The sequence below is a fragment of the Ascaphus truei genome, chromosome 5, assembly GCF_040206685.1.
Source record: "Ascaphus truei isolate aAscTru1 chromosome 5, aAscTru1.hap1, whole genome shotgun sequence".
Classification (NCBI taxonomy): Eukaryota; Metazoa; Chordata; class Amphibia; order Anura; family Ascaphidae; genus Ascaphus; species Ascaphus truei.
The window spans coordinates 4,412,460-4,426,193 of record NC_134487.1 but is presented as its reverse complement, the minus strand read 5'-3'; the positions used below and the strand labels follow the sequence as shown (position 1 = coordinate 4,426,193).

Below are 13,734 nucleotides of genomic sequence, written 5' to 3'. Positions count from 1 at the left end.
ATGTCTAAGACTAGTATAGTGTGAGGAGTGTGACAGTTAAGTCCGGTTATAGTGAGTGGGGAATAAGGTTGTGAGGAGTGTGACAGTTAAGTCCGGTTATAGTGAGTGGGGAATAAGGTTGTGAGGAGTGTGACAGTTAAGTCCGGTTATAGTGAGTGGGGAATAAGGCTGTGAGGAGTGTGACAGTTAAGTCCGGTTATAGTGAGTGGGGAATAAGGCTGTGAGGAGTGTGACAGTTAAGTCCGGTTATAGTGAGTGGGGAATAAGGTTGTGAGGAGTGTGACAGTTAAGTCCGGTTATAGTGAGTGGGGAATAAGGCTGTGAGGAGTGTGACAGTTAAGTCCGGTTATAGTGAGTGGGGAATAAGGTTGTGACAGTTAAGTCCGGTTATAGTGAGTGGGGAATAAGGCTGTGAGGAGTGTGACAGTTAAGTCCGGTTATAGTGAGTGGGGAATAAGGTTGTGACAGTTAAGTCCGGTTATAGTGAGTGGGGAATAAGGCTGTGAGGAGTGTGACAGTTAAGTCCGGTTATAGTGAGTGGGGAATAAGGTTGTGAGGAGTGTGACAGTTAAGTCCGGTTATAGTGAGTGGGGAATATGGCTGTGAGGAGTGTGACAGTTAAGTCCGGTTATAGTGAGTGGGGAATAAGGTTGTGAGGAGTGTGACAGTTAAGTCCGGTTATAGTGAGTGGGGAATAAGGTTGTGAGGAGTGTGACAGTTACGTCCGGTTATAGTGAGTGGGGAATAAGGTTGTGAGGAGTGTGACAGTTAAGTCCGGTTATAGTGAGTGGGGAATATGGCTGTGAGGAGTGTGACAGTTAAGTCCGGTTATAGTGAGTGGGGAATATGGCTGTGAGGAGTGTGACAGTTAAGTCCGGTTATAGTGAGTGGGGAATATGGCTGTGAGGAGTGTGACAGTTAAGTCCGGTTATAGTGAGTGGGGAATATGGCTGTGAGGAGTGTGACAGTTAAGTCCGGTTATAGTGAGTGGGGAATAAGGTTGTGAGGAGTGTGACAGTTAAGTCCGGTTATAGTGAGTGGGGAATAAGGCTGTGAGGAGTGTGACAGTTAAGTCCGGTTATAGTGAGTGGGGAATAAGGTTGTGAGGAGTGTGACAGTTAAGTCCGGTTATAGTGAGTGGGGAATATGGCTGTAGGAATAAAGTGCGTCTTCCTATTCTATTCCCCATAGCCAGAAGACAGGAAAGTATATAATGTATATGTTATTACACAGTGTGTGTAAAGTACGTATGCGCTTGTGCACGGTATAATGAGCTGGGTTTTTCCGGACCTGTGTTCTGGGTGAGTCACTGGGCTACCAGCGTGGTGCCAGCGTGTCTACCCAGACATCGGACATGGAAGCCTCAGAGGATGCCAGACGTGTGAGGAGCATTTGGACAGGAGGTTTAGGCTGAGCACCCACGTCCCGGGATGAATGGTAGTCCTCAGGACTACCATGGGCCCTCCCCAGACTGAGTGAAGCCTAAACCAGCGGGTGGCTTCTGCATACCAAGTGGCTGAGGTGCCAGGTTGGCGCATGCCCTTGGTAGATGCAGCAGATCCGCTTGCTTGGCTTCAGTAGACTGGCATCGCTCTGATTGGCTGGTAGGAAATTTCCCCCGCTCTTTCTTTTTTTTTATTCCTGACTCACCGGGCCCGGGACGCCAACACCGGCAGACCCCACCTGTTGGCGGCCCTGAGCATGTTACTGTGACACATTGCACGGTATCACTGATCTCTCTTCTCCTTCCTCCCAGTGGCTGAACGAGGAGAAACTTATTCAGAGATTGGTGGATTTGATCCATGCCCGTCAGGATGAAGATGTGAGTGTCACAATAATCTTTGAGCACACAACACAACATCTCCATCTCTGAGCACACAACACAACATATCCATCTCTGAGCACACAACACAACATCTCCATCTCTGAGCACACAACAAAACATCTCCATCTCTGAGCACACAACACAACATCTCCATCTCTGAGCACACAACACATCTCCATCTCTGAGCACACAACACATCTCCATCTCTGAGCACACAACACAGCGTCTCAATCTCTGAGCACACAACACAGCGTCTCTATCTCCGAGCACATCGGTCAGTGGCAGAGGTTATTAGGTAGGTCTCCTCACAAACGCGCATCGGTCAGTGGCAGAGGTTATTAGGTAGGTCTCCTCACACACGCGCATCGGTCAGTGGCGGAGGTTATTAGGGAGGTCTCCTCACACACGCGCATCGGTCAGTGGCGGAGGTTATTAGGTAGGTCTCCTTACACACGCGCATCGGTCAGTGGCAGAGGTTATTAGGTAGGTCTCCTTGCACATGCGCATCGGTCAGTGGCGGAGGTTATTAGGTAGGTCTCCTTGCACACGCGCATCGGTCAGTGGCGGAGGTTATTAGGTAGGTCTCCTTGCACACGCGCATCGGTCAGTGGTAGAGATTACTAGGTAGGTTTCCTTACACACGCGCATCGGTCAGTGGTAGAGATTATTAGGTAGGTCTCCTTACACACGTGCATCGGCCAGTGGCGGAGGTTATTAGGTAGGTCTCCTTACACATGCGCATCGGTCAGTGGTGGAGGTTATTAGGTAGGTCTCCTTACACACGCGCATCGGTCAGTGGCAGAGGTTATTAGGTAGGTCTCCTTGCACACGCGCGTCGGTCAGTGGCGGAGGTTATTAGGTAGGTCTCCTTACACACGCACATCGGTCAGTGGCGGAGATTATTAGGTAGGTTTCCTCACACGCGCATCGGTCAGTGGTAGAGATTATTAGGTAGGTCTCCTTACACACGCGCATCGGTCAGTGGCGGAGGTTATTAGGTAGGTTTCCTCACACGCGCATCGGTCAGTGGTGGAGGTTATTAGGTAGGTCTCATTACACACGCACATCGGTCAGTGGCGGAGGTTATTAGGTAGGTCTCCTTGCACACGGGCATCGGTCAGTGGCGGAGGTTATTAGGTAGGTCTCATTAAACACGCGCATCGGTCAGTGGCGGAGATTATTAGGTAGGTTTCCTCACACGCGCATTGGTCAGTGGCGGAAGTTATTAGGTAGGTCTCCTTACACACGCGCATCGGTCAGTGGCGGAGGTTATTAGGTAGGTCTCCTCACACACGTGCATCGGTCAGTGGCGGAGGTTATTAGGTAGGTCTCATTACACACGCGCATCGGTCAGTGGCGGAGGTTATTAGGTAGGTCTCCTCACACACGCGCATTGGTCAGTGGCACACGGGTCAGTGGTAGAGATTAGGTAGGTCTCCTCACGCGCATCGGTCAGTGGCGCATCGGTCAGTGGCGGAGGTCATTAGGTAGGTCTCCTTACACACGCGCATCGGTCAGTGGCGGAGATTATTAGGTAGGTTTCCTCACACGCGCATCGGTCACTGGTAGAGGTTATTAGGTAGGTCTCCTTACACACGCGCATCGGTCAGTGGCGGAGGTTATTAGGTAGGTTTCCTCACACGCGCATCGGTCAGTGGCGGAGGTTATTAGGTAGGTCTCCTCACACACGCGCATCAGTCAGTGGCAGAGATTATTAGGTAGGTCTCCTTGCACACGCGCATCGGTCAGTGGCGGAGGTTATTAGGTAGGTCTCCTCACACACGCGCATCAGTCAGTGGCAGAGATTATTAGGTAGGTCTCCTTACACACGCGCATCGGTCAGTGGCGGAGGTTATTAGGTAGGTCTCCTCACACACGCGCATCGGTCAGTGGCGCATCAGTCAGTGGCAGAGATTATTAGGTAGGTCTCCTTACACTCGCGCATCGGTCAGTGGCGGAGGTTATTAGGTAGGTTTCCTCACACACGCGCATCGGTCAGTGGCGGAGGTTATTAGGTAGGTTTCCTCACACGCGCGCATCGGTCAGTGGCGGAGGTTATTAGGTAGGTCTCCTCACACGCGCATCGGTCAGTGGCGCATCGGTCAGTGGCGGAGGTTATTAGGTAGGTCTCCTCACACGCGCATCGGTCAGTGGCGCATCGGTCAGTGGCGGTGGTCGTTAGGTAGGTCTCCTCACACACGCGCATTGGTCAGTGGTAGAGATTATTAGTTAGATCTCCTTACACACGCGCATCGGTCAGTGGCGGAGGTTATTAGTTAGATCTCCTTACACACGCGCATCGGTCAGTGGCGGAGGTTATTAGGTAGGTCTCCTTGCACACGCGCATCGGTCAGTGGCGCATCGGTCAGTGGCGGAGGTTATTAGGTAGGTTTCCTCACACGCGCATCGGTCAGTGGCGCATCGGTCAGTGGCGGGGGTTATTAGGTAGGTTTCCTCACACACACGCATCGGTCAGTGGCACACGGGTCAGTGGTAGAGATTAGGTAGGTCTCCTCACACGCGCATCGGTCAGTGGCGCATCGGTCAGTGGCGGGGGTGCAGGGCTTGCAGCCTGTTCAGATCCTTCTCCAATGACCTCTTGCAGAGACAGACGAACGCGTCACAGACCCTGTGTGACCTCATCAGACTGAGCCGGGATCAGGGCAATCCGATGCACGAGACGCTGGCGCCAGACCCGCTGCTGTCTGCCCTGGAGTCGTGAGTATGGGACGGCGCCGAACGGAGAGCACTCACTGCGCGTTTCTACAACTCTGTGTGTGTGTGTGTGTGTGTGTTAGGTGGTTAACACGTGTGTTTGTGATGTCTGTAAGTGTGTGTGACATCAGTATGTTTGATATTGGTAATGGCTTTGTGTGTTTGCACGTGTGATATCAGGAAGCGTGTACTGTATGCGTGATATCGGTGACTATGCTGTATGTGTATGTACTAGTATCACTCTGTGTATGTCCCTGCCGGCAACAGTGTGTGCAGCAGTATGCGTGTGCTGTGTGTGTTCTCTGTAAGCGTGTGCTGTGTGTGTCTCTGCAGGCAGCAGTGTGTGGAGCAGTAAGCGTGTGCTGTGTGTGTCTCTGCAGGCAGCAGTGTGTGCAGCAGTATGCGTGTGCTGTGTGTGTTCCTGCCGGCAACAGTGTGTGGAGCAGTAAGTGTGTGCTGTGTGTCCCTGCAGGCAGCAGTGTGTGGAGCAGTAAGTATGTGCTGTGTGTGTTCCTGCCGGCAACAGTGTGTGGAGCAGTAAGCATGTGCTGTGTGTGTTCTCTGTAAGCGTGTGCTGGGTGTGTCCCTGCAGGCAGCAGTGTGTGGAGCAGTAAGTATGTGCTGTGTGTCCCTGCCGGCAACAGTGTGTGCAGCAGTAAGCGTGTGCTGTGTGTCTCTCTGCAGGCAGCAGTGTGTGGAGCAGTAAGCATGTGCTGTGTGTCCCTGCCGGCAACAGTGTGTGCAGCAGTAAGTATGTGCTGTGTGTGTCCCTGCAGGCAGCAGTGTGTGGAGCAGTAAGTATATGCTGTGTGTGTCCCTGCAGGCAGCAGTGTGTGGAGCAGTAAGCATGTGCTGTGTGTCCCTGCAGGCAGCAGTGTGTGGAGCAGTAAGTATGTGCTGTGTGTGTCCCTGCAGGCAGCTGTGTGTGGAGCAGTAAGTATGTGCTGTGTGTGTCCCTGCAGGGAGCAGTAAGCATGTGCTGTGTGTCCCTGCCGGCAACAGTGTGTGCAGCAGTAAGTATGTGCTGTGTGTGTCCCTGCAGGCAGCAGTGTGTGGAGCAGTAAGCGTGTGCTGTGTGTGTCTCTGCAGGCAGCAGTGTGTGCAGCAGTATGCGTGTGCTGTGTGTGTTCCTGCCGGCAACAGTGTGTGGAGCAGTAAGCGTGTGCTGTGTGTCCCTGCAGGCAGCAGTGTGTGGAGCAGTAAGTATATGCTGTGTGTCCCTGCAGGCAGCAGTGTGTGGAGCAGTAAGCATGTGCTGTGTGTGTCCCTGCAGGCAGCAGTGTGTGGAGCAGTAAGTATGTGCTGTGTGTGTCCCTGCAGGGAGCAGTAAGCATGTGCTGTGTGTCCCTGCCGGCAACAGTGTGTGCAGCAGTAAGTATGTGCTGTGTGTGTCCCTGCAGGCAGCAGTGTGTGGAGCAGTAAGTATATGCTGTGTGTGTCCCTGCAGGCAGCAGTGTGTGGAGCAGTAAGCATGTGCTGTGTGTCCCTGCAGGCAGCAGTGTGTGGAGCAGTAAGCATGTGCTGTGTGTCCCTGCAGGCAGCAGTGTGTGGAGCAGTAAGCATGTGCTGTGTGTCCCTGCAGGCAGCAGTGTGTGGAGCAGTAAGCATGTGCTGTGTGTGTCCCTGCAGGCAGCAGTGTGTGGAGCAGTAAGCATGTGCTGTGTGTGTCCCTGCAGGCAGCAGTGTGTGGAGCAGTAAGTATATGCTGTGTGTCCCTGCAGGCAGCAGTGTGTGGAGCAGTAAGCATGTGCTGTGTGTGTCCCTGCAGGCAGCAGTGTGTGGAGCAGTAAGCATGTGCTGTGTGTGTCCCTGCAGGCAGCAGTGTGTGGAGCAGTAAGTATATGCTGTGTGTCCCTGCAGGCAGCAGTGTGTGGAGCAGTAAGCATGTGCTGTGTGTGTCCCTGTGGGTAGCTGTGTGTGTCCCTGCAGGCAGCAGTGTGTGGAGCAGTAAGCATGTGCTGTGTGTCCCTGCAGGCAGCAGTGTGTAGAGCAGTAAGTATATGCTGTGTGTCCCTGCAGGCAGCAGTGTGTGGAGCAGTAAGTATGTGCTGTGTGTCCCTGCAGGCAGCAGTGTGTGGAGCAGTAAGTATGTGCTGTGTGTCCCTGCAGGCAGCAGTGTGTGGAGCAGTAAGTATGTGCTGTGTGTCCCTGCAGGCAGCAGTGTGTGGAGCAGTAAGTATATGCTGTGTGTCCCTGCAGGCAGCAGTGTGTGGAGCAGTAAGTATGTGCTGTGTGTCACTGCAGGCAGCAGTGTGTGGAGCAGTAAGCATGTGCTGTGTGTGTCCCTGCAGGCAGCAGTGTGTGGAGCAGTAAGCATGTGCTGTGTGTCCCTGCAGGCAGCAGTGTGTGGAGCAGTAAGCATGTGCTGTGTGTCCCTGCAGGCAGCAGTGTGTAGAGCAGTAAGTATATGCTGTGTGTCCTTGCAGGCAGCAGTGTGTGGAGCAGTAAGCATGTGCCGTGTGTGTCCCTGCAGGCAGCAGTGTGTGGAGCAGTAAGCATGTGCTGTGTGTGTCCCTGCAGGCAGCAGTGTGTGGAGCAGTAAGCATGTGCTGTGTGTGTCCCTGCCGGCAGCACTGTGTGGAGCAGTAAGTGTGTGCTATGTGTCCCTGCAGGCAGCAGTGTGTGGAGCAGTAAGCATGTGCTGTGTGTCCCTGCAGGCAGCAGTGTGTGGAGCAGTAAGCATGTGCTGTGTGTGTCCCTGCAGGCAGCAGTGTGTGGAGCAGTAAGCATGTGCTGTGTGTGTCCCTGCAGGCAGCAGTGTGTGGAGCAGTAAGTATATGCTGTGTGTCCCTGCAGGCAGCAGTGTGTGGAGCAGTAAGTATGTGCTGTGTGTCCCTGCAGGCAGCAGTGTGTGGAGCAGTAAGTATGTGCTGTGTGTCCCTGCAGGCAGCAGTGTGTGGAGCAGTAAGTATATGCTGTGTGTCCCTGCAGGCAGCAGTGTGTGGAGCAGTAAGTATGTGCTGTGTGTCACTGCAGGCAGCAGTGTGTGGAGCAGTAAGCATGTGCTGTGTGTGTCCCTGCAGGCAGCAGTGTGTGGAGCAGTAAGCATGTGCTGTGTGTCCCTGCAGGCAGCAGTGTGTGGAGCAGTAAGCATGTGCTGTGTGTCCCTGCAGGCAGCAGTGTGTAGAGCAGTAAGTATATGCTGTGTGTCCTTGCAGGCAGCAGTGTGTGGAGCAGTAAGCATGTGCCGTGTGTGTCCCTGCAGGCAGCAGTGTGTGGAGCAGTAAGCATGTGCTGTGTGTGTCCCTGCAGGCAGCAGTGTGTGGAGCAGTAAGCATGTGCTGTGTGTGTCCCTGCCGGCAGCACTGTGTGGAGCAGTAAGTGTGTGCTATGTGTCCCTGCAGGCAGCAGTGTGTGGAGCAGTAAGCATGTGCTGTGTGTCCCTGCAGGCAGCAGTGTGTGGAGCAGTAAGCATGTGCTGTGTGTGTCCCTGCAGGCAGCAGTGTGTGGAGCAGTAAGCATGTGCTGTGTGTGTCCCTGCAGGCAGCAGTGTGTGGAGCAGTAAGTATATGCTGTGTGTCCCTGCAGGCAGCAGTGTGTGGAGCAGTAAGCATGTGCTGTGTGTGTCCCTGTGGGTAGCTGTGTGTGTCCCTGCAGGCAGCAGTGTGTGGAGCAGTAAGCATGTGCTGTGTGTCCCTGCAGGCAGCAGTGTGTAGAGCAGTAAGTATATGCTGTGTGTCCCTGCAGGCAGCAGTGTGTGGAGCAGTAAGTATGTGCTGTGTGTCCCTGCAGGCAGCAGTGTGTGGAGCAGTAAGTATGTGCTGTGTGTCCCTGCAGGCAGCAGTGTGTGGAGCAGTAAGTATGTGCTGTGTGTCCCTGCAGGCAGCAGTGTGTGGAGCAGTAAGTATATGCTGTGTGTCCCTGCAGGCAGCAGTGTGTGGAGCAGTAAGTATGTGCTGTGTGTCGCTGCAGGCAGCAGTGTGTGGAGCAGTAAGCATGTGCTGTGTGTGTCCCTGCAGGCAGCAGTGTGTGGAGCAGTAAGCATGTGCTGTGTGTCCCTGCAGGCAGCAGTGTGTGGAGCAGTAAGCATGTGCTGTGTGTCCCTGCAGGCAGCAGTGTGTAGAGCAGTAAGTATATGCTGTGTGTCCTTGCAGGCAGCAGTGTGTGGAGCAGTAAGCATGTGCCGTGTGTGTCCCTGCAGGCAGCAGTGTGTGGAGCAGTAAGCATGTGCTGTGTGTGTCCCTGCAGGCAGCAGTGTGTGGAGCAGTAAGCATGTACTGTGTGTGTCCCTGCCGGCAGCACTGTGTGGAGCAGTAAGTGTGTGCTATGTGTCCCTGCAGGCAGCAGTGTGTGGAGCAGTAAGCATGTGCTGTGTGTCCCTGCAGGCAGCAGTGTGTGGAGCAGTAAGCATGTGCTGTGTGTGTCCCTGCAGGCAGCAGTGTGTGGAGCAGTAAGTATGTGCTGTGTGTCCCTGCAGGCAGCAGTGTGTGGAGCAGTAAGTATGTGCTGTGTGTCCCTGCAGGCAGCAGTGTGTGGAGCAGTAAGTATGTGCTGTGTGTCCCTGCAGGCAGCAGTGTGTGGAGCAGTAAGCATGTGCTGTGTGTGTCCCTGCAGGCAGCATGTGTGGAGCAGTAAGCATGTGCTGTGTGTGTCCCTGCAGGCAGCATGTGTGGAGCAGTAAGCATGTGCTGTGTGTGTCCCTGCAGGCAGCAGTGTGTGGAGCAGTAAGTATGTGCTGTGTGTCCCTGCAGGCAGCAGTGTGTGGAGCAGTAAGTATGTGCTGTGTGTCCCTGCAGGCAGCAGTGTGTGGAGCAGTAAGTATGTGCTGTGTGTCCCTGCAGGCAGCAGTGTGTGGAGCAGTAAGTATGTGCTGTGTGTCCCTGCAGGCAGCATGTGTGGAGCAGTAAGTATGTGCTGTGTGTCCCTGCAGGCAGCAGTGTGTGGAGCAGTAAGCATGTGCTGTGTGTGTCCCTGCAGGCAGCAGTGTGTGGAGCAGTAAGCTTGTGCTGTGTGTGTCCCTGCAGGCAGCAGTGTGTGGAGCAGTAAGCATGTGCTGTGTGTGTCCCTGCAGGGAGCAGTAAGCATGTGCTGTGTGTGTCCCTGCAGGCAGCAGTGTGTGGAGCAGTAAGTATGTGCTGTGTGTCCCTGCAGGCAGCAGTGTGTGGAGCAGTAAGCATGTGCTGTGTGTGTCCCTGCAGGCAGCAGTGTGTGGAGCAGTAAGTATGTGCTGTGTGTCCCTGCAGGCAGCAGTGTGTGGAGCAGTAAGTATATGCTGTGTGTGTCCCTGCAGGCAGCAGTGTGTGGAGCAGTAAGCATGTGCTGTGTGTGTCCCTGCAGGCAGCAGTGTGTGGAACAGTAAGCATGTGCTGTGTGTCCCTGCAGGCAGCAGTGTGTAGAGCAGTAAGTATGTGCTGTGTGTCCCTGCAGGCAGCAGTGTGTGGAGCAGTAAGTATGTGCTGTGTGTGTCTCTGCAGGCAGCAGTGTGTGGAGCAGTAAGCATGTGCTGTGTGTGTCCCTGCAGGCAGCAGTGTGTGGAGCAGTAAGTATGTGCTGTGTGTCCCTGCAGGCAGCAGTGTGTGGAGCAGTAAGCATGTGCTGTGTGTGTCCCTGCAGGCAGCAGTGTGTGGAGCAGTAAGCATGTGCTGTGTGTGTCCCTGCAGGCAGCAGTGTGTGGAGCAGTAAGTATATGCTGTGTGTCCCTGCAGGCAGCAGTGTGTGGAGCAGTAAGCATGTGCTGTGTGTGTCCCTGCAGGCAGCAGTGTGTGGAGCAGTAAGTATATGCTGTGTGTCCCTGCAGGCAGCAGTGTGTGGAGCAGTAAGCATGTGCTGTGTGTGTCCCTGTGGGTAGCTGTGTGTGTCCCTGCAGGCAGCAGTGTGTGGAGCAGTAAGTATGTGCTGTGTGTCCCTGCAGGCAGCAGTGTGTGGAGCAGTAAGTATATGCTGTGTGTCCCTGCAGGCAGCAGTGTGTGGAGCAGTAAGTATGTGCTGTGTGTCGCTGCAGGCAGCAGTGTGTGGAGCAGTAAGCATGTGCTGTGTGTGTCCCTGCAGGCAGCAGTGTGTGGAGCAGTAAGCATGTGCTGTGTGTCCCTGCAGGCAGCAGTGTGTGGAGCAGTAAGCATGTGCTGTGTGTCCCTGCAGGCAGCAGTGTGTAGAGCAGTAAGTATATGCTGTGTGTCCCTGCAGGCAGCAGTGTGTGGAGCAGTAAGCATGTGCTGTGTGTGTCCCTGCAGGCAGCAGTGTGTGGAGCAGTAAGCATGTGCTGTGTGTGTCCCTGCAGGCAGCAGTGTGTGGAGCAGTAAGCATGTGCTGTGTGTGTCCCTGCCGGCAGCACTGTGTGGAGCAGTAAGTGTGTGCTATGTGTCCCTGCAGGCAGCAGTGTGTGGAGCAGTAAGCATGTGCTGTGTGTCCCTGCAGGCAGCAGTGTGTGGAGTAGTAAGCATGTGCTGTGTGTGTCCCTGCAGGCAGCAGTGTGTGGAGCAGTAAGTATGTGCTGTGTGTCCCTGCAGGCAGCAGTGTGTGGAGCAGTAAGCATGTGCTGTGTGTGTCCCTGCCGGCAGCACTGTGTGGAGCAGTAAGTGTGTGCTATGTGTCCCTGCAGGCAGCAGTGTGTGGAGCAGTAAGTATGTGCTGTGTGTCCCTGCAGGCAGCATGTGTGGAGCAGTAAGTATGTGCTGTGTGTCCCTGCAGGCAGCAGTGTGTGGAGCAGTAAGCATGTGCTGTGTGTGTCCCTGCAGGCAGCAGTGTGTGGAGCAGTAAGCTTGTGCTGTGTGTGTCCCTGCAGGCAGCAGTGTGTGGAGCAGTAAGCATGTGCTGTGTGTGTCCCTGCAGGGAGCAGTAAGCATGTGCTGTGTGTGTCCCTGCAGGCAGCAGTGTGTGGAGCAGTAAGTATGTGCTGTGTGTCCCTACAGGCAGCAGTGTGTGGTGCAGTAAGCATGTGCTGTGTGTGTCCCTGCAGGCAGCAGTGTGTGGAGCAGTAAGTATGTGCTGTGTGTCCCTGCAGGCAGCAGTGTGTGGAGCAGTAAGTATATGCTGTGTGTGTCCCTGCAGGCAGCAGTGTGTGGAGCAGTAAGCATGTGCTGTGTGTGTCCCTGCAGGCAGCAGTGTGTGGAGCAGTAAGCATGTGCTGTGTGTCCCTGCAGGCAGCAGTGTGTGGAGCAGTAAGTATGTGCTGTGTGTCCCTGCAGGCAGCAGTGTGTGGAGCAGTAAGTATGTGCTGTGTGTTCCTGCAGGCAGCAGTGTGTGGAGCAGTAAGCATGTGCTGTGTGTCCCTGCAGGCAGCAGTGTGTGGAGCAGTAAGCATGTGCTGTGTGTCTCTCTGCAGGCAGCAGTGTGTGGCGCAGTAAGCATGTGCTGTGTGTGTCTCTGCAGGCAGCAGTGTGTGGAGCAGTAAGCATGTGCTGTGTGTGTCTCTGCAGGCAGCAGTGTGTGGAGCAGTAAGCATGTGCTGTGTGTGTCCCTGCAGGCAGCAGTGTGTGGAGCAGTAAGTATGTGCTGTGTGTCCCTGCAGGCAGCAGTGTGTGGAGCAGTAAGTATATGCTGTGTGTGTCCCTGCAGACAGCAGTGTGTGGAGCAGTAAGCATGTGCTGTGTGTCCCTGCAGGCAGCAGTGTGTGGGGCAGTAAGCATGTGCTGTGTGTCCCTGCAGGCAGCAGTGTGTGGAGCAGTAAGCATGTGCTGTGTGTCCCTGCAGGCAGCAGTGTGTGGAGCAGTAAGTATGTGCTGTGTGTCCCTGCAGGCAGCAGTGTGTGGAGCAGTAAGCATGTGCTGTGTGTCCCTGCAGGCAGCAGTGTGTGGAGCAGTAAGCATGTGCTGTGTGTCCCTGCAGGCAGCAGTGTGTGGAGCAGTAAGTATGTGCTGTGTGTCCCTGCAGGCAGCAGTGTGTGGAGCAGTAAGCATGTGCTGTGTGTCCCTGCAGGCAGCAGTGTGTGGAGCAGTAAGTATGTGCTGTGTGTCCCTGCAGGCAGCAGTGTGTGGAGCAGTAAGCATGTGCTGTGTGTCCCTTCAGGCAGCAGTGTGTGGAGCAGATCCTACAGAACATGTTTGATGGGGAGCATTCAGAGAGCTGTATGGTGAGTGGGACCCAGATCCTGCTGACATTGCTGGAGAACCGGAGGCCAAGGTATGTGCTGCTGCAGGACCGCGCTCTCTCTGTCTGTCTGACACCGCTCCCGCTCTCTCTCTGTCTGACACCGCTCTCTCTGTCTGTCTGACACCGCTCTCTCTGTCTGTCTGACACCGCTCTCTCTGTCTGTCTGACACCGCTCTCTCTGTCTGTCTGACACCGCTCTCTCTGTCTGTCTGACACCGCTCTCTCTGTCTGTCTGACACCGCTCTCTCTGTCTGTCTGACACCGCTCTCTCTGTCTGTCTGACACCGCTCTCTCTGTCTGTCTGACACCGCTCTCTCTGTCTGTCTGACACCGCTCTCTCTGTCTGTCTGACACCGCTCTCTCTGTCTGTCTGACACCGCTCTCTCTGTCTGTCTGACACCGCTCTCTCTGTCTGTCTGACACCGCTCTCTTTCTCTGTCTGACACCGTTCTCTTTCTGACACCGCACCTCTCTCTCTCTCTCTCACCGCGCCTCTCTCTCTCACCCCCTCCCTCTCACCACCTGTTTCTCTCTCACCGCCTCTCTGTGTCACCGCCTGTCTTTCTCTCACCGCCTGTCTCTCTCTCTCACCGCCTGTCTCTCTCTCACCGCCTGTTTCTCTCTCACCGCCTGTCTCTCTCTCACCGCCTGTCTCTCTCTCACCGCCTGTCTCTCTCTCACCGCCTGTCTCTCTCTCACCGCCTGTCTCTCTCACCGCCTCTCTCTCTCTCTCACCGCCTCTCTCTCTCTCTCACCGCCTCTCTCTCTCTCTCACCGCCTCTCTCTCTCTCTCTCACCGTCTCTCTCTCTCTCTCACCGCCTCTCTCTCTTACCGCCTCTCTCTTACCGCCTCTCACTCTCTCTTACCGCCTCTTTCTCTCTCTCTCACCGCCTCTCTCTCTCTCACCGCCTCTCTCTCTCTCTCACCGCCTCTCTCTCTCTCTCACCGCCTGTCTCTCTCTCACCGCCTCTCACTCTCTCTTACCGCCTTTCACTCTATCTTACCGCTTCTCACGCTCTCTTACCGCCTCTTTCTCTCTCTCTCACCGCCTCTCTCTCTCTCACCGCCTCTCTCTCTCTCTCTCACCGTCTCTCTCTCTCTCTCACCGCCTCTCTCTCTTACCGCCTCTCTCTTACCGCCTCTCACTCTCTCTTACCGCCTCTTT

General features: G+C 54.8%; 1 protein-coding gene across 1 annotated transcript in view; it reads left to right on the top strand.

Annotated features, from left to right (window-relative positions):
- The window catches only part of PPP6R2 (protein phosphatase 6 regulatory subunit 2), a 210,669-nt gene that overhangs the window by 65,030 nt on the left and 131,905 nt on the right, over positions 1 to 13,734 (top strand). The window contains exons 6-8 of the mRNA XM_075599251.1: positions 1,757 to 1,822; positions 4,431 to 4,543; positions 12,485 to 12,598. Coding sequence (XP_075455366.1) covers positions 1,757 to 1,822; positions 4,431 to 4,543; positions 12,485 to 12,598 — 293 coding nt within the window. The remainder of the gene's footprint in view (positions 1 to 1,756; positions 1,823 to 4,430; positions 4,544 to 12,484; positions 12,599 to 13,734) is intronic.